The sequence below is a fragment of the Arabidopsis thaliana genome (genome assembly GCF_000001735.4).
Source record: "Arabidopsis thaliana chromosome 1 sequence".
Taxonomy (NCBI): Eukaryota; Viridiplantae; Streptophyta; class Magnoliopsida; order Brassicales; family Brassicaceae; genus Arabidopsis; species Arabidopsis thaliana.
Genome location: NC_003070.9, coordinates 9433327 through 9451843, shown reverse-complemented (window position 1 = coordinate 9451843; position 18517 = coordinate 9433327). Strand labels below are relative to the sequence as shown.

Sequence of the window (18517 nt, the reverse complement as noted above, 5' to 3'; positions counted from 1 at the left end):
CGACTCGTAAAGAAAAAACGCGTCTTCCTTGTTTCTTTCCTTCTTTATCACAACGATTATTTCCTTTTTCTTAACAAATCAAAATCAAACAATATTTCACAAATTAAATTCCTTTATATATTTCCTTTCTTTAATCTCTCTTAAAGAAAAGGAACAAGAAGAAGGTACTTTTGTCGGCCGGCGCAAAAACCAGATCTCTTCTTCACGAGTAAAAACCTTCTCTAGATCAGTTTATTAAGCAACCACCCTTTTGCTCTGTTTCTAACAAACCAGAAGAAGAAAAAAGTTTCAATTTTTCTTGAAGATGACGGAGTATGAGAATGGGAAGAAGAGGAAAGTACGAAACAAACAACAAGTAAAAGTACAGTTCTTGTCTCAAAGGTATCTAATCTTATGCTTTTGTTGTTTCTTCGTCTTGCTCTTCTTCTTATCTTCCGACCGAATCTCCACACTCTCTGTTCGTTCCGATTCTCTGAGACCGTCTCTTCGTGTTCCTACTCTCTCCGTTTTATCATCATCCATGGATTCGTTTCACCGTGGTAGATTCCCTCCGTTGAGTGTTGAAGACAGAGTTCAATTCCCTGACCATTTATTGCTGATTCTTTCGCACGGAATTGGGAAAGGTGAAAAAAACCTAGTTTGTGTTTATCGTGGAGTAAAGGAAGAGACTTTGGTGTTGCCCTCGATTTCTAGTGATGAATTCGATGAGTTTAGGTCGATTGTTCGATGTCCTAATGCTCCTTTGAACTATTCTTCATCTGTTGATTTGCAATTCCGTGGAGATTTGGTGAAGAAGAAGATGAAGAAACAGAGCCGTCGTGTTCATAATTGGGAAAAGGTTGGTTATGAGGCGGTGATTGACGGCGACACGGTGGTTGTGTTTGTTAAAGGATTGACTCGAAGACCTCACAAGGAATCAGATCCTTCTTACTATAAGTGTCAATTTGAGATTGAGAATTCGGAGGAGAAAGAGGTGACTCAAGCTATTGCTGCTGCGCAAGAAGTTGTGAGGTGTGGTTTGCCTGAGAGTTTGAAGCTAAATCCAGAGATGATGTTTCGAGTGAGTGTAATTCACATTGATCCTAGAGGAAGAACTACCCCTGCTCTGCCTTCGGTTGCGAGAATCTACGGTTCTGATTCGATTGAGAAGAAGGAGAAGAAGAGTGGAGTTAAGCATGAGCTTTGTGTTTGTACAATGTTATGGAACCAAGCTCCGTTCTTGCGTGAATGGATCATGTATCACTCGTGGCTCGGTGTCGAACGTTGGTTTATATATGATAACAACAGCGATGATGGTATACAAGAGGAGATTGAGTTGCTTAGTTCGGAGAATTACAATGTGAGTCGACATGTTTGGCCTTGGATCAAGACTCAAGAAGCCGGTTTTTCGCATTGTGCGGTTAGAGCGAAAGAAGAATGCAATTGGGTTGGATTCTTCGATGTCGACGAGTTCTACTACTTCCCTACGCATCGCTCTCAAGGCTTACCGAGCAAAAACGCTTTGAAGTCGCTTGTATCGAACTACACTTCTTGGGATTTGGTTGGAGAGATCAGAACGGACTGTCATAGCTACGGTCCATCCGGTCTGACCTCGGTTCCATCACAAGGCGTGACCGTAGGTTACACTTGTAGACAAGCGAACCCCGAGAGACACAAGTCGATAATCCGCCCTGAGTTGCTCACAAGCTCATTGCTCAATGAAGTACATCATTTTCAGTTGAAAGAAGGAGTGGGGCATATGAGTTTGGTGGAGAGTGTTGCGGTAGTGAACCATTACAAGTACCAAGTTTGGGACACTTTCAAAGCTAAGTTTTACAGAAGAGTGGCTACTTATGTTGTTGACTGGCAAGAGAATCAGAATCAAGGGTCTAAAGATCGAGCTCCAGGGCTCGGGACAGAGGCAATCGAGCCGCCGGATTGGAAACGACGGTTCTGTGAAGTGTGGGACACTGGATTGAAGGATTTGGTTATGTCGAATTTTGCTGATCAAGTGACTGGTTATCTGCCGTGGCAGAGGCAACAACAAGAATGACTTTTAGTTGGTTTCTGATTCAGCAGCAGGTGTACATTTTATTTACATTTGACAAGGATACATACAAAATCTACATCAATATTTCTTTCTTTTGTTACTTACATTTTTTTTTTGGTTTTGTTGATTGGTGGGGGATAAAGTTGGCTTATAATATCTTTTGTTTCTTAGAGTTTACCACATGTAAATTTCGGTAACACTGCTAAATCCCTTTTTTTTTGTTTTTCTTTCTTGTTCTTATATGAATGGAAGTGAAAGATTTCAAGAACGAAATTTGTAGTAGTAGTACTTAGGTTTCGAGTTAGAATCTCAGATGAAATGTTTAAATATTACAAACGGTTGGTCTCGAGGCAATGAAGATTATGGGCCTAAAGTCATGAAACCCATGAGCTGAAATGTAAGTTAATGCTGTGAAAGCCCATGGGCCAAAACACATTTTTGTTCAAGTAATGTCTTTTTTTGTTTCCTCAGTTCTAGTAATAATGTCTTCTGTTTTAAAAAAATAAAATATTTTTGTCTTTTTCTTTATAACAAGTTCAAAACTCTTGTGACTTATTATTATTAGTTTATTACCAGCCAACCAACCTTTCATACAAAAAGAATCCCATTTAAGTCACATTATATCAATATCAATAGAGGAAGAATTTAATTTTGATTAAATTGATACGTTAGAGTTAAAGAATCATGGTTCTAAAATTCCATGTCTGATTTTAGGCAAACCTATCAATACAAGAAATGAAAAAAAAATCTTCACCCAAAAGTGTTATCCTTTTTGAAAAATTAGCTTTCCCTTTCAATTGTAACATGTAGTAGTAGACTAGACTGACTTGTATATATCCTCTGCTTCTCTCAGACTTGCTTTTCCAACGGTGTCGTTTTGTAAGAAGATTCTTTTTCCCCAAACAAAAGATAAATACTAATTTCCACTAAGTTACTAAAAAAAAAAAAGAGTCAAAAGAGCAACAAAAAAAAAAAGTTTCTCATCTTTTCTCAACAGTATCACACAGTCAATGACCATTCTTCTTCCGCCATAGAAGCTCTCTCTGCTTTTTAACCTAAGAAGAAGAACTAGATCCATCCTTAATCATGAAGAAGATCTTCATCACACTCTTATGGCTTCTCTTCATAAGCTCGTTTCTCTGTTCTTCTTCTTCAGCTGAAGACGACGTTCTCTGTCTCCAAGGTTTGAAAAACTCACTCATCGATCCTTCTTCTAGACTCAGTTCCTGGTCTTTCCCAAACTCTTCAGCTTCTTCGATTTGTAAGCTCACTGGTGTTTCCTGCTGGAACGAGAAAGAGAATCGGATTATTTCTCTTCAGCTTCAATCGATGCAGCTCGCCGGTGAGATTCCTGAGTCTCTTAAGCTTTGTCGTAGTTTACAATCTCTGGATCTCTCTGGAAACGATCTCTCTGGTTCGATTCCTTCTCAAATCTGTTCGTGGCTTCCTTATCTCGTTACGTTAGATCTGTCTGGGAATAAGCTTGGTGGTTCGATTCCGACTCAGATCGTTGAGTGTAAGTTCTTAAACGCTTTGATTCTGAGTGATAATAAGCTTTCTGGTTCGATTCCTTCTCAGTTGAGTCGATTAGATCGCCTTCGACGTCTTTCTCTAGCAGGGAATGATCTCTCCGGTACGATTCCGTCCGAGCTGGCTCGGTTCGGAGGAGACGATTTTAGCGGGAATAACGGACTTTGTGGGAAGCCTTTATCGCGATGTGGAGCGTTGAATGGGAGAAATCTGAGTATTATTATAGTTGCTGGAGTTCTTGGAGCTGTTGGATCTTTGTGCGTTGGTTTAGTTATATTCTGGTGGTTCTTTATTAGAGAAGGTAGTAGGAAGAAGAAAGGTTATGGTGCTGGGAAGTCTAAGGATGATAGTGATTGGATTGGTTTGTTGAGGTCACATAAGCTTGTTCAGGTGACTTTGTTTCAGAAACCTATTGTGAAGATTAAATTGGGTGATTTAATGGCTGCTACGAACAATTTTAGTTCAGGGAATATCGATGTTTCGTCGAGGACTGGGGTTTCGTATAAAGCGGATTTACCTGATGGGTCTGCACTTGCGGTGAAGAGGCTTAGTGCTTGTGGGTTTGGTGAGAAACAGTTTAGGTCGGAGATGAATAAGTTAGGAGAGCTTAGACATCCGAATTTGGTGCCGCTTTTAGGGTATTGTGTTGTGGAAGATGAGAGACTGTTGGTGTATAAGCATATGGTTAATGGTACGTTGTTTTCTCAGTTGCACAATGGTGGATTGTGTGATGCTGTTTTGGATTGGCCGACTCGGCGTGCGATTGGTGTGGGAGCTGCTAAAGGGTTAGCTTGGTTGCATCATGGATGCCAACCGCCGTATTTGCATCAGTTTATTAGCTCCAATGTTATACTTCTTGATGATGATTTTGATGCTCGGATAACAGATTACGGATTGGCAAAGCTAGTTGGATCTCGTGATTCGAACGATAGCTCGTTCAATAATGGGGATTTGGGGGAGTTAGGTTATGTAGCGCCTGAGTATTCGAGCACCATGGTTGCGTCTTTGAAAGGAGATGTGTATGGGTTTGGGATTGTGCTTCTTGAATTGGTTACAGGGCAAAAGCCTTTGTCTGTTATTAACGGTGTGGAAGGGTTTAAAGGGAGTTTAGTTGACTGGGTGAGTCAGTATTTGGGTACTGGTAGAAGCAAAGACGCTATTGATAGAAGCATATGTGATAAAGGACACGATGAGGAGATATTGCAGTTCCTGAAAATCGCATGTAGCTGTGTTGTGTCCAGGCCTAAGGAAAGGCCAACGATGATTCAGGTGTATGAATCTTTGAAGAACATGGCAGATAAACACGGTGTTTCGGAGCATTACGATGAATTTCCTCTGGTCTTCAACAAACAAGAAGCTTGAGTATCTTTACCAGAAAGTAGTCTTTTTTGGCAGCTTAAGCGCTAAGAAGGTATGAGAAATCTACTTTTGTATCAGAAGCTTTTTTTTTTTTACTTTATATCTCATTCTTTGTTCCTTCCCTCAGTGTTGTTAGTTTTTAACCGTGTCAGTGCTCGTGTTTGTCTTGTATCTCCTACCGTATAATTCTGTACATTCGTTTGGGTCATTAATGTACTCTTTGGAATGTAACCTCTTCTGATGAAATGAGAAGATTTCAGTCTTATTTCAAGCTCTCCTATAGTTTGGCATTTGGTTTAATTTCTTAGGTTCGTAACGGCTCTATGCCTTGGAGTTGAATCATTTGAAGAATGTTTATTTGTCTGTTGATTTTATCTTTTGAAGTAATGTCTTTGATAGTCAAAAAGGTCAATGCGTAATTTGGTGTGTTGTGATATCTTTTGGATGAGATGTGGGGTTTGGTCTTATAATAAAGACAATAGAGTTAAAAGAAACCGATATGTTGGAGGCAGATGTAGAGATGTCTGCGTCTCGCTTGGCCATAGACACATGAACTTCGACCCCACTTCTCAATAATGCTTGCTATCGTCTTGTCAACATTTCCTTTCACAATTTGTTACTTTCTTCTTTGTTACTACTGTTACAAGTTGTGAAAGTCATTTTTTGTATCGAGTGACTTAAATGTCAATTCAGCATACACTTATTGTATCGAGCAGGACACTTGGACTCTCGGTTTTATGTAAAGCTTCATCTGCTACAATGGAAACAGTAAATATATGAAAACTTGTTGGAGAATGAGAAATAGAACAAACACACTTTAGGTCTTTAGCAGATAAAATACCTTGATCATAGAAGTCTTTGGATTTGTTAACCAAGTCTTCACAAATTTTGTGAACATTCTACAAAATTGCACAGAATTGTGGGAAACAAGAGTCTCCTCTTTTTGGGTTTTTATTGATTATAGAAGCAACGGTATAAACTGTAAAAAAACAACTAAACATCCTAGAAAGAAAAAACTTACAGAAGCACACACGCTATATGATCAACAAACAGCTTGTATGGAAAGAATGTTTTTGTGCAGTTTCTTAACTTCTCTGTGGTAGCAGATCATGCAACAGTGGAATCACCTTTTGCGCTGGCTTCACCTTCTTCAAACGAGCTGAAAAAATTGGCAAGTTTCTGAGAAACGGTTTGTTGAGCCTCGGGTAATGTATTTTCTCTGCCTTCCAAATCATCATCCCCCTCGTAAACGAGATGAATGCCATGCATCTTTAGCTCAACGCCTTGTTTGATTGGTGGGTTTCGTTTGATCACCTGTATGGTGTACCCGTCTTTCAACATCGTAACCAGTGGGTGAAAAGCTGAGTATCGGCAGATGTGAAGCTGATCGTTATTTGTTCTAGGCACTCCGGAGAGATGCAATGTGTTGGTGCATTTGTGATGATCAAGTTTATGAATTTGGGCTTGAACCTCCATCACATCAGGCAGCTGATAGTCGTCATCTTCGGTTTCATCATTAAGAGCCACAACAACAGCAATGATTACACCTCTGAGCTCTCTGTTCGGTTGAGCTGAGAATGTGACAGGGCCTTGCGAGAACCAGTCCGGGACCCTGTTTCCAGGCAAGCTCAGATTCCGCATCATCTTCAAAGAAGCCTGCAGTAACAAATCAAAAGTGGTGTAAGAAAGTTTTTTAAATAGGCCATGATGAGATTCTGTGGAGTTTTTGGAATCACCTTGGAAAGTCTTTTCTTTACTGCAAGGGAGTAGTTGGAGTTACATCCGGTCATGTATAATCTTTTCAGAGCCGTCAAGTGCTCTAGGCCTGGAATATCAACCACTTTCGCACAGTTTGTGAGATTGAGATCCGTCAAGATCGTTAACTCTGAAAGGTCGGATACACTCTCCAATGAGAAACAGTTTGCTAGGTTTAGCTGCTCCAGTTTACATGGAAGAGGGGGAAGACGCTTGAGCTCTCGGCAGTCACGTAATGAAAGTTCTTGGAGATTTGATAACTTTACGAGGCTAGACGGAAGACTATGAAAATAATTATTCCCCAGATTCAGTTTCATCAAACACGAAAGCTTCTCAAGATCATCAGGGATTTTACCCGATATTCTCCAGCTGCAAGCATCTAGTTCCTCAAGCTTCAAGAGCTTTGAGAAAGAGTTTGGTACTTCTACAAAACGAGGTTCTTCGCTTGTACCTGGAACATTACTCTCAGAAATTCTAAAAAGAGGCTTCTTCAGCATTTCCAGTACCATTAAATTTGAGAGGTTTCCGAAACTTTCTGGCAACTCCGCGACCAAAGTTTCCTGCATGTACAGACGGTGAAGAGATTTCAAGTCTCCAAACGATTTAGGAAGCCGTTTGAGCATTTTACAGTTGTTCATTCGCAGTTCAACTAGGTTTTCCAGCTTGCCAAATTCTTCCGGCAGTTCCTCAATGTTAGAGCCTACAAGGTTTAAGCTATAGAGTGTGTCCATCTTTCCGATTGTTTTAGGCAGAGCCTTCAGAGATTTGCAGTTTCTCAAGTCAAGTTGTCGAATAAAGTGCAAGTCTCCAATCTCTTCTGGTAGAGCTTCAATTGGGGTGCTATCCAACTGAAGTTGGAGAAGAGAATTTAATCCACCAATTGAACTCGGAACCTGTTTCAGAAATTTGCAATCTCCTGCAGAGAGGTCAGTCAAACATAGGAGTGAGCCGGTTTCTATAGGTAGCTCCTCCACCGCGCTTCCATTGATGAATAATTCCTTCAATGACATGAGCTTATTTATAGTCTCAGGAATCGTAGAAAGGGACGTGCAGCGCATCAGATGCAGCTTCTGGAGATTTTTTAGATCTCCAATAGAACTAGGAAGGTTTCGCAATGCAGTATCATCAAGATATAAATCTTCGAGCGATGTCAAATATCCTACACACGAAGGTAGCTCTTCAATAGACCTGCAACCCATTAGACTAAGCTTTTCAAGCTTTTGGAGGCGAAAAATAGAGTACGGTAAGTTACTTATCGCAGTTCCATCAAGAAGAAGCTCTTTCAAACATGGCATGGAACCAATGTTTTCTGGTAACACACTCAGATTTGAACAGCCAGAGAGGAAAAATTTTTCAAGACACTTCAGTCCAGAAACATCCCCAAGAAATTCAGAAAGACTTGAGCACCTTCTAAGGTCCAGCTGAAGCAATTTTCCCAGATTACCAACTGATCTAGGAACCTTCACCAGAAGGTTGCATCGCTCAAGAACAAGCTTTTCTAGTGCATTATGGTTTGATAAATCAGGAATGGCTTCTAAGCCGTGGCAACCACGCAAATTTACAACTTTCAAGTTCTCATCCCCCTGAAAAGCAGAAAGAATTATTTTAGCAGTGAAACTATATAACTCCCCAAGCTATAGGAAATAAGAAAGCTTACCCTTTTGCGGGGCAAAGTCTTGACTCGTCTTACTCCACTCTCTGAAAGATCAAGAACACCAAGTTGCCTAGAAAGAATATCCGGAGGGAGATTTTCTAATGGGAAACCTTTCCACTGTATCCACTTGAGTTCAGATGGGAGAAGTTTAAGATCTCCTTCCAGTTCCACGTTATTAATCTGAAGAAGTCTCAACTTCTTCATTGGTGCAAAAGATTCTACGGGAATGGTGATTTCAGACCTTTTTGGCTTTTCCTCTGCTGGAAATCTTACTAACTTATTCTTCAGGTAATTGAATACAGAGTAGATACCCGGATTGTTGCGTAGATTACTCGAGAAAATTTCATCTGCAGTATGGTCCCTCGCAAACTTCTTATTAAAGTCTAGTACGATTCCTCGAATGGATGATGTTCCCTGTTATCTCATTACAAAAAAACACGGTCGTGAGAATGTAAGTCAAACACAAATGATATATAAATGAAGATATAGATATAAATAACCTTCATATAGTCCAATACGTTCATTATTTCACCACGATCCCAGAGTCTACTCCGCATCTCAGGATCATCGCTGCTTTCTTTATGAACCATCTGCCTACCCATGTCTCTGATCTGATCATGCATCCACAGAGTGTCGTCTGTCAAGATTGTAAGGAGAGATTTCTGTATAAGAACACGGAGAGCAGCCTCGGCGTTTAACCCACATCCTTTCAGTATGTCGACAACTTCTTCTTTTGTTATATCCATTTTGAGAAAGAGACATGCAATGTCGAGGAATATCTTCTTTTCTTCTTCGTCTAAAGATTTGAAACTCAGAGCCAGAACACCGTGAAGTTTGTCTTGTTGGGTTTTCAGCTTCTCTAGTTCAACTTGCCATTCGTTTTCGTCCTTGTCATAAAAATGAGAACCAAACACTTTAACAGCCAGTGGCAACAGTCCCGTCACCTCGGCAATCTTCTTGGACAACTCCAATAAACCCTGTGTTGGTGGTTTCTCTTTTCGTAGTGAATAAAAACTAAAGAGCTTCAACGCCTGCGGTTCAGTCAAGCACTTGACCTCATACTGTTGGTTCACTGAGAGCTTACTCAGAATCTCAGAATCTCTGGTAGTGATGACTATAAGACTTCCTTCACCATACCAGCTTGTTTCACCAACCAGCGCATTAACCTGGTCTATGTGATCAACATCATCCAAAACCACAATAATCTTCTTCTCATGAACATTCTCTTTTATCTTTTCCAGGCCTATGCTAACATCCTCTATTTCAGGTACCAAACGGAAAAGTTCCTTGATGAGAGTTTTTTGTAGATTGACTAAACCATCTTGGTCTGACGATTTTCCCCTAACGCTTTCGATGAAAACTCGATGACGGTTGAAGTTAACAATGATCTTGTTATAAAAGGCTTTTGCAAGGGTAGTCTTCCCAATACCGCCCATACCATAAAGTCCCATGACTTGGATGCCAGAACTGGATTCAGTGTTGAACAGTTTCATCAAATCCTTTATAGGTGATTCCAGACCAACAGTGTAGTCTGCAACTATCTCTGGTCTATTCCTCACAGCAGCTACAACCTTTTTCACCACCAGATCAATCATGTCATCTACTTTCTCTCTGTTTATGCCTTCATTGTCATCTCCAACAGTCTTTGCTCTGCCAACAACAACGGAATTTCAACAAAAAGCAGCTAAATAAAAAAACCATGTTATCGAGTATGAGTATATGTCTACATGGTTTCCTACGTGCAAACATATCCAGGGATATTTCCGACTAAATTCATAGCTCGCTTCCATCGCTGAATCGTCTCCTCATCAAAACTTTTCGCTTTCTCTTCAAAATCTTTCCTGAACTCACCGCTCTGTTTGCGGACATCCTCGGGATTGACTCCATAGAAGATAGGTATCATGGGACGTTTCAGAGACGATCTAAGATCGCAGAGCAAAGCTAATTCATCTAGGCACCAAGAAGAGTTAGCGTAGTTAGTGGATAAGATGATGACGGAGGCAGCCGAGTCCTCAATGGCTTCGAAGAGACTTGGATCGATCTTATCACCTTTTTCCATACCCTCGTTGTCGCGAAAGACTCGGACATTTTGCTTTTCGTTGAGAGCGATATACAGACGCTCACAGAAGTTGGTTCGCGTGTCGAATCCTCGGAAGCTCAGAAAGACGCTGTACTTTAGCCTATTCGGAACAACGCCAGTCTCCATCTCCAATTGGATCTCCTGCAAACCTCACTTCATGACGCTTTTCGATTCTCGGATTCCAGAATCTGGGACATTACAACGATGACGACCAAGCTTTTCGATTTTTGTGGGAAAAGGTCAACACTTTGTGGTTTTGTTAAAAAAGAAAAAAAAAACTTCGCATTTGACTCTCTTTTTCCCTTATTTCTGAAACGACACACAGTTCTTTCTGTAGTCAATCAGAACGACACGCAGTGTTAAATTACTTGACTCATCTTTTTTACTCTAAGCTTAGATTAATTAGTAGTACCTTGGCACAAAATGATATCCTAGATTTTTGGTGTATCCGAGTTACTTCTTAAAAGTTTTTAATTAATTATAAAAATAAATTATGTTAAAAACAAATTTTAAACCAATAATAACAACATTATATTCAAATATACTTTTCTTGATTTGTTTAAAATTTAATATTTAAATAACTAATTTGATGAATAAATATACACAAAACTTATATACATATATATATATATATATATATGAATACTTATATCTGTAATTATTGTCTATTTCTATATACGTATTGCAGAGCACTACAGTTTAACCGATATTGATTTTTAGTATTTTGATTTGCTTCGTGTAGTCACATCTATCCGAAATTTTCTAATCGAATCAAAGCAAATAACAGATCAAAGAAATTCTAATGAATATTTTGCCTATGTCCTATAGTTACTCATATAGTTTTGATCTCTGAACAAAAACTTGGCTTTAGTAGTTGAAAGACAATAAGAGAACCAGAGTCTTTTCCAATTCCAAAATTTTCGAAAATTCGTAGTAAATTAAATGGTGAATGGGAGAGATGATTTCAAGAAACATAAAGATGATGCTTAGAAGTTTTAGATGATGATGTAGCATATGTCAAAGTATCTCTACCAAACTTACTTGTATAAAAGAGATTAGAAATGCGGAAACAAAACTAGAGATGAGAAATTGAAGTCATACATACCCGCAAATGAATCCGGAGATATTTCCGACCGTAGTCATAGCTCCCTTCCATCGTTGTATCTTCTCCTCGCCAAATCTTTTGGAATGCTCTTCAAAATCCTTTTCGAAAGGACCGTTCTGTTCCTTAACTTCCCGTGGTTCAACCTTATAAAAGATCGGTACCATCAAACATTTTAGATCGCAGAGCTTAGCTAATTCTTCGAGGCGCAGGTGAGAGTTAGCGTAGTTAGGGGATAAGACGACGACAAAAGCCACCGAGTCCTCTATAGCCTCCACGAGACTTGGACGTAGCTCATGATCATGATCATGATCCACACGTTCCAAATCATCGTTCCAAACCCGGAGCTCTTCCTTGACAAGCGCTTCATAGAGACGATCCGTGAAATTGTGGCTCGTGTCTCTTTGGAAACTCAGGAATGCGTCCCACTTGACCCTCGAACGTGGATTGGAAACAACAGCACCGGTCTTCATCATTATCTCCGATCTTTCTTCTTCGATATCAATATTGAAAGTCAACGCCTCAAAGAATGCAGAAACTCTTTCACGACAATCAGTAAAGAAGTTATATAGTTATTATAGTTTAGAGTCTTTAGGCTTTAGTGTTACATCACACGCAAACAGTTTTATATAATCCCAAACAACGGACATGACTCTTCTCCACACCGGAACGTCAGGCAGTTCCATATCTATCTTAAATCAGAACGGCACACACTGCTAATTAAGGTTTTGAAAGACAAAAAGGATACGCAGATGCAGTGTTCTTTTTCGTTAGTGCTATAGGACACACAAGCAACATGTTCTATTTTATTCTTTTCTATCCATTGACTTTCTTAAAGATGGAAGCCGTCAAAACAAAAAACACAGAAGAAGATTCCTTCACAGTTCTGTTGGATTGTTATTAAAGAATGCCCGAGATCATTGGAAACAAGAGTTTCCTCTTCTTTTTGGTTTTATTTATTTATATTGTTTGTATTATCAAAAGGTAAAGACTAAAGAGACAAGGAACAAAGAAAAACACAAAAGCCAAAACACCAAATCGTATATGAGCAACAAACATTTTGTATCGATTAAGATTATTTGTGAGCAGTTTCTTAACCTATCTGCACTAGCAGATCATATAACTGTAGATTCACTTTCTGAGATGGTTTCACCTTCTTCTTCTTCGAAAGAGCTGAAAAAATTGGCAAGTTTCTGAGAAACGGTTTGTTGAGTCTCGGGTAAAGTATTTTCTCTGCCTTCCAAATCATCATCCCCCTCGTAAACGAGATGAATGCCATGCATCTTTAGCTCAACGCCTTGTTTGATTGGTGGGTTTCGTTTGATCACCTGTATGGTGTACCCGTCTTTCAACATCGTAACCAGTGGGTGAAAAGCTGAGTATCGGCAGATGTGAAGCTGATCGTTATTTGTTCTAGGCACTCCGGAGAGATGCAATGTGTTGGTGCATTTGTGATGATCAAGTTTATGAATTTGGGCTTGAACCTCCATCACATCAGGCAGCTGATAGTCGTCATCTTCGGTTTCATCATTAAGAGCCACAACAACAGCAATGATTACACCTCTGAGCTCTCTGTTCGGTTGAGCTGAGAATGTGACAGGGCCTTGCGAGAACCAGTCCGGGACCCTGTTTCCAGGCAAGCTCAGATTCCGCATCATCTTCAAAGAAGCCTGCAGTAACAAATCAAAAGTGGTGTAAGAAAGTTTTTTAAATAGGCCATGATGAGATTCTGTGGAGTTTTTGGAATCACCTTGGAAAGTCTTTTCTTTACTGCAAGGGAGTAGTTGGAGTTACATCCGGTCATGTATAATCTTTTCAGAGCCGTCAAGTGCTCTAGGCCTGGAATATCAACCACTTTCGCACAGTTTGTGAGATTGAGATCCGTCAAGATCGTTAACTCTGAAAGGTCGGATACACTCTCCAATGAGAAACAGTTTGCTAGGTTTAGCTGCTCCAGTTTACATGGAAGAGGGGGAAGACGCTTGAGCTCTCGGCAGTCACGTAATGAAAGTTCTTGGAGATTTGATAACTTTACGAGGCTAGACGGAAGACTATGAAAATAATTATTCCCCAGATTCAGTTTCATCAAACACGAAAGCTTCTCAAGATCATCAGGGATTTTACCCGATATTCTCCAGCTGCAAGCATCTAGTTCCTCAAGCTTCAAGAGCTTTGAGAAAGAGTTTGGTACTTCTACAAAACGAGGTTCTTCGCTTGTACCTGGAACATTACTCTCAGAAATTCTAAAAAGAGGCTTCTTCAGCATTTCCAGTACCATTAAATTTGAGAGGTTTCCGAAACTTTCTGGCAACTCTGAGACCAAAGTTTCCTTCATGTACAGACGGTGAAGAGATTTCAAGTCTCCAAACGATTCAGGAAGCCTCTTGAGCATTTTACAGTTGCTCATTCGCAGTTCAACTAGCTTTTCCAGCTTGCCAAATTCTTCCGGCAGTTCCTCAATGTTAGAGCCTTCAAGGTTTAAGCTATAGAGTGTGTCCATATCTCCAATTGACTTAGGCAGAAACTTCAGAAATTTGCAGTTTCTCAACTCAAGTTCGCGTATAAAATGCAAGGCACCAATCTCTTCTGGTAGAGCTTCAATTGGGGTGCTACTCAACTGAAGTTGGAGAAGAGAATTTAATCTACCAATTGAACTCGGAACCTGTTTCAGAAATTTGCAATCTCCTGCTGAGAAGTCATACAAGCTTGGCAGTGAACTCGGTTTTAGAGGTAATTCCTCCACCGCGCTTCCGTTGATGAATAGTTTCTTCAAAGATTTGAGCTCATTGATACTGTCAGGAATCTTAGAAAGGGATGTGCAGCGTACCAAATGGAGGTCCTGGAGATTTTTTAGATCTCCAATAGAACTCGGAAGATTTTTCAACGCAGTATCATCAAGATATAGCTTCTCCAGCGATTTCAATGTTCCTATGCACAAAGGTAGCTCTTGAATTTTGCAACCTCTTAGACTAAGGATTTCAAGATTTTGGAGGCGATTTATAGATTCTGGTAAGTTCTTTATCGCAGTTCCATCAAGAAGAAGCTCTTTCAAGCTTGTCATGGCACCAATGTTTTCTGGTAACACACTCAGATCTGAACAGCCAGAGAGGAATAGTTTTTCAAGAAGCTTAAGTCCAGAAACATCCACAAGAAATTCAGAAAGCTTTGAACACCTTCTGAAGTCCAGGTGAATCAATTTTCTCAGATTACCAACTGATTTAGGAACCTTCACCAGAAGGGTGCATTGCTCGAAAACAAGCTTCTCTAGGGCTTCATGGTTTGATAAATCAGGAATGGCTTCTAAGCTGTGGCAACCACGCAAAATTACAACCTTCAAATTCTCATCCACCTGAAAGAAACAGAGAAATGTTTTTACAGTGAGAATTTGACTTAAAACTATATGCTTCCCCATGCTACAGGAAAGAAGAAAGCTTACCATTTTGTTGCGCAAAGTCTGGACTTGTCTTATTCCACTCTCTGAAAGATCAAGAACAGAAAGTTGCCTAGCAAGAAAATCCGGAGGGAGATTTTCTAAGGGGCAACCTTTCCACTGTATCCACTTGAGTTCAGATGGGAGAAGTTTAAGATTTCCTTCCAGTTCCACGTTATTAATCTGAAGAAGTCTCAACTTCGTCATTGGTGCAAAAGATTCTACGGGAATGGTGATTTCAGAACTTTTTGGCTTTTCCTCTGCTGGAAATCTTACTAACTTATTCTTCAGGTAATTGAATACAGAGTAGATACCCGGATTGTTGCGTAGATTCCTCGAGACAATTTCATCTGCAGTAGGGTCCCTAGCAAACTTTTTTTTAAAGTCAAGTACGATTCCTCGAATGGATGATGTTCCCTGTCATTCCATTACAGGAAAAAGAAAACAGATCATCAGTATGTATGTCTTATATACAAATAATATATAACTTCATATTCATACCTTCATATTGTTCAGTACGGTCATAATTTCACCACGATCCCAGAGTCTACTTCGCAATCCCGGATCCTCACGGCTTTCTTTAAGGACCATCTGCCTACCCATGTCTCTAATCTGATCATGCATCCAAAGAGTATCGTTTGCCAAGATCTTAACAAGAGATTTCTGTCTAAGGACACTGAGAGCAGCCTCAGCGTTTAACCCACATCCTTTCAGTACAATGACAACTTCGTCTTTTTTTATCTCCATTTTAAGAAAGAGACATGCAATGTCGAGGAATACTTTCTTTTCTTCATCGTCTAAAGATTTGAAACTCAGTTCCAGAACATCCTGAAGATTGCCTGGTTGAGTCTTTTTCAGCTTATCCAGTTGAGTTTGCCAATCCTTTTCCTCCTTCTTGTCATACAAAAGAGATCCAAAAACTTCAACTGCAAGCGGCAATAGTCCTGATATCTGGACAATCTTCTTGGATAACGCCAACAGATTCTTTGTTGGTTCTTCTTTTCGTAGTGAATGATAACTAAAGAGCTTCAATGCCTGCGGCTCAGTCAAGCACTTGACCTCATACTGTTGGTTCACTGAGAGCTTACTCAGAATCTCAGAATCTCTAGTAGTGATTACTATAAGTGTTCCTTGACCATACCATCTTGTTTCACCAACCAGGGCATGAACCTGGTCTATGTGATCAACATCATCTAAAACCACAATAATCTTCTTCTCGTGAACATTTGCTTTTATCTTTTCCAGGCCTATGCTAACATCCTCTATTTCAGGTACCAAACGGAAAAGTTCCTTGATGAGAGTTTTTTGAAGAGTGACTAACCCATTTTCGGCTGATGATCTTTCTCTAATGTCTGAGATGAAAGCTCGTTGCTCGAAGTTTCCGACAATCTTGTTATAAAAGGCTTTTGCAAGGGTAGTCTTCCCAATACCACCCATACCATAAAGTCCCAAGACTTGGACGCCAGAACTGGATTCAGTGTCGATCAGGCCCGTCAAATCCTTTAAAGGTGATTCCAGACCAACAATGAATTCTCCCACTTTCTCTGGTGTATTGCTCAATTCAGCTAAAACCCTTTTCACCACAAGCTCTATCATATCATCATCCTTCGAGTCCTTGCTGCCAAATTCCAAAAAAAAAAAATAGTCAAATCCTAAATTCAGTTCATCTTCTACTAATGTCTACATGATTCTAAATGAGATAATGGAGTCCTACTCGCAAACATATCCAGCAAGATTCCCAACTAATGTCAAAGCTTCTCTCCATTCTTGTACCTTCTCTTTCTCCTCGCTAAATCTTACTTGGTGTTCTTCAAAATCCTTCTTGATATGATCGCTCTGTTTGCGAACATGCGAGGGATCGACATGATAAAAAATGGGTAAGATTCGACGATCTAGAGATGATTTCATCTTGCAGAGCATAGCTAATTCATCAAGGCACCAGCGAGAGCCAGAGTAGTTACGCGATATGACGATGACAGAGGCCGCAGAGTCCTCCATGCCTGCCTTAAGACTTGAACTGATCTCATCTCCGCGTTCCATACCTTCGTTGTCGCGGAAGACCCGAACTTTATCCTTGAGCGCTTTATAGAGATGGTCTCCGAAGTTATCGCGCGTGTCTGCGCCACGGAAACTGAGGAATACGTCATACTTGAGCCTATGCGGCTTCGAAACAACGCCAGATTCCATCTCCGATCTCCCCCCTCCTTCTTAGTCAACTCTGACAAGACGACAAGTTGCAGCAGAAAGCCAGAAACTCTCCGTGAAGTCTGTGTTGTTTTTTGCTCAACTCCGATTTCTTGTAATCACTTCCAATTTCTCCGGCTCAAGGGTGGTCAGAGAAGAACTCACGCAACCATGTCTGCAGTCCAATCGATAGCTCAATTTCGCGATCTCGGTCGACGAAGTCACCAGAAAGTGGAATACAAACTTTTGACTACACACGACGAAGACGAAGCTTGCGATTTTGAGAAATGCCTAAAATTGAGAAAGTTCTAGTTTTTGGCTTTTCAGATATTTTTTAGTTAAAAAGCCACTTTCTGTTTTCTTCTCTCATGTAAAACAAAAGTCTCGCATTTGACTTTTTTAGTACGGTGGCAAACACTAATTCTGAAACGTCACACAGTTTTTATGTCCTTATTGATCAGAACGACACGCAGTCTCAAATTCCTTATAGTTTATTTTCTTCTTCTTTCAATGTAAAAGGCTAATTGACTTTAGTATATAAGCAAGGTCAACAATCTTCTTTAGTGTTGAAGACCATGTCTTACTCAAAATAATAACCGCATGAAATGAATAATTTAATGCAGAGGTTACGTGAGGAATAAGTCTAGAGATGAAGGATATTGGAGTCGTACCTGTAAACAAATCCAGGGATATTTCCGATTATATTCAAAGCTCTCCTCCATCTCTGTATCTTCTCTTCGCTAAATCTTTTCGAATGTTCTTCAAAATCCATCTCGTAAGGACCGTTCTGTTTACGTAACATACACGGTTCAACCTCGTAAAAGATCGGTAACACCAGACGACCTAGAGACGACTTTAGATCACAGAGCATGGCTAATTCTTCAAGGCACCAGTGAGATTTAGCATAGTTAGGAGATAAAACGACGACTAGAGCGACCGAGTCCTCCATAGCCTCCACGAGACTTGCACCGAGCTCATGATTCCCACGTTCCACATCATCATTGTTCCAAACCCGGACCTGTTCCTTGACGAGCACTTCATAGAGACGCTCTGTAAATTTGTGGCGCGCGTCTCTTTGGAAACTGAGGAATACATCCCACTCGAGCCTCGAACGCTGATCGGAAACATCGCCGGTCTTCACCATCTTCGATTATTTCCTCTTCGAAATTAAAGTTTTGAAAGATGGAAAAGGTGCAGAGAAATTCTTTACGTGAACCCGGAGAGAAAGATTACATTATAGCGACATGGCTCTTATACAAACCGAAAACGTCAAGAATTTCGATTTCTAATGCCACAATGTTAAAATAAGTTTGAAAGACAGATTCTTTTCGTGACAATGGAGAGAATTAGTAAGCTTCTTCTTTTCTTTTGTCGGCTAAAGCATAATTAGCTTT

General features: G+C 40.1%; 4 protein-coding genes across 12 annotated transcripts; 2 read left to right on the top strand and 2 right to left on the bottom strand.

Moving 5' to 3' along the window:
• The first annotated feature begins 75 nt into the window (after window positions 1–75).
• AT1G27200 (glycosyltransferase family protein (DUF23)) lies at window positions 76–2506 on the top strand. The gene has a single exon (NM_102482.4). It carries the CDS (start codon window positions 305–307, stop codon window positions 2030–2032), a length of 1728 nt encoding a protein of 575 aa, NP_564272.1. The 5' UTR covers window positions 76–304; the 3' UTR covers window positions 2033–2506.
• Window positions 2507–2797: 291 nt separating this feature from the next.
• On the top strand, window positions 2798–5247 carry AT1G27190 (Leucine-rich repeat protein kinase family protein). Its single transcript, NM_102481.4, has one exon. The coding sequence runs from the start codon at window positions 3116–3118 to the stop codon at window positions 4919–4921; it is 1806 nt and encodes a 601-aa protein (NP_174039.1). The 5' UTR covers window positions 2798–3115; the 3' UTR covers window positions 4922–5247.
• Window positions 5248–5620: 373 nt separating this feature from the next.
• AT1G27180 (disease resistance protein (TIR-NBS-LRR class)) lies at window positions 5621–12191 on the bottom strand (the record flags this gene model as incomplete). Of its 8 annotated transcripts, none has more annotated exons than NM_001332753.1 (6): window positions 5621–5672; window positions 5760–6574; window positions 6655–8256; window positions 8331–8741; window positions 8828–9977; window positions 10067–10653. In NM_001332753.1, 5 exons carry the CDS (start codon window positions 10531–10533, stop codon window positions 6026–6028), a joined length of 4179 nt encoding a protein of 1392 aa, NP_001322562.1. In that variant the 3' UTR covers window positions 5621–5672; window positions 5760–6025. The 8 variants fall into 8 exon arrangements, with proteins under 8 accessions (NP_001322562.1, NP_001322557.1, NP_001322561.1 ...); NM_001332748.1 differs by lacking the exons at window positions 5621–5672; window positions 10067–10653 and adding an exon at window positions 11513–12044 and having other exon boundaries at window positions 5738–6574; window positions 6655–6943; window positions 7029–8256; NM_102480.3 differs by lacking the exon at window positions 5621–5672 and adding an exon at window positions 11509–11985 and having other exon boundaries at window positions 5738–6574; window positions 10067–10548.
• Window positions 12192–12426: 235 nt separating this feature from the next.
• Window positions 12427–18451, bottom strand: AT1G27170 (transmembrane receptors / ATP binding protein). Of its 2 annotated transcripts, none has more exons than NM_001160900.2 (5): window positions 17795–18451; window positions 15441–16557; window positions 14946–15356; window positions 13260–14858; window positions 12427–13179 (listed from the first exon to the last, which is right to left on the bottom strand). In NM_001160900.2, exons 1-5 carry the CDS (start codon window positions 18265–18267, stop codon window positions 12625–12627), a joined length of 4155 nt encoding a protein of 1384 aa, NP_001154372.1. In that variant the 5' UTR covers window positions 18268–18451; the 3' UTR covers window positions 12427–12624. The 2 variants fall into 2 exon arrangements, with proteins under 2 accessions (NP_001154372.1, NP_174037.3); NM_102479.5 differs by lacking the exon at window positions 17795–18451 and adding an exon at window positions 16654–17493.
• Window positions 18452–18517: the final 66 nt, after the last annotated feature.

Excerpts from the sequence above, each read along its gene's own strand:
- AT1G27200 (NM_102482.4), top strand. The coding sequence starts at position 305 with ATGACGGAGTATGAGAATGGGAAGAAGAGGAAAGTACGAAACAAACAA.
- AT1G27190 (NM_102481.4), top strand. The coding sequence starts at position 3,116 with ATGAAGAAGATCTTCATCACACTCTTATGGCTTCTCTTCATAAGCTCG.
- AT1G27170 (NM_001160900.2), bottom strand. The coding sequence starts at position 18,267 with ATGGTGAAGACCGGCGATGTTTCCGATCAGCGTTCGAGGCTCGAGTGG. Across the intron at positions 16,558-17,794 it reads ATCCCTGGATTTGTTTACAG|CAAGGACTCGAAGGATGATG; the intron begins GTACGACTCCAA and ends GGAATTTGGCAG. Across the intron at positions 13,180-13,259 it reads TAAAGAAAAGACTTTCCAAG|GCTTCTTTGAAGATGATGCG; the intron begins GTGATTCCAAAA and ends TTGTTACTGCAG.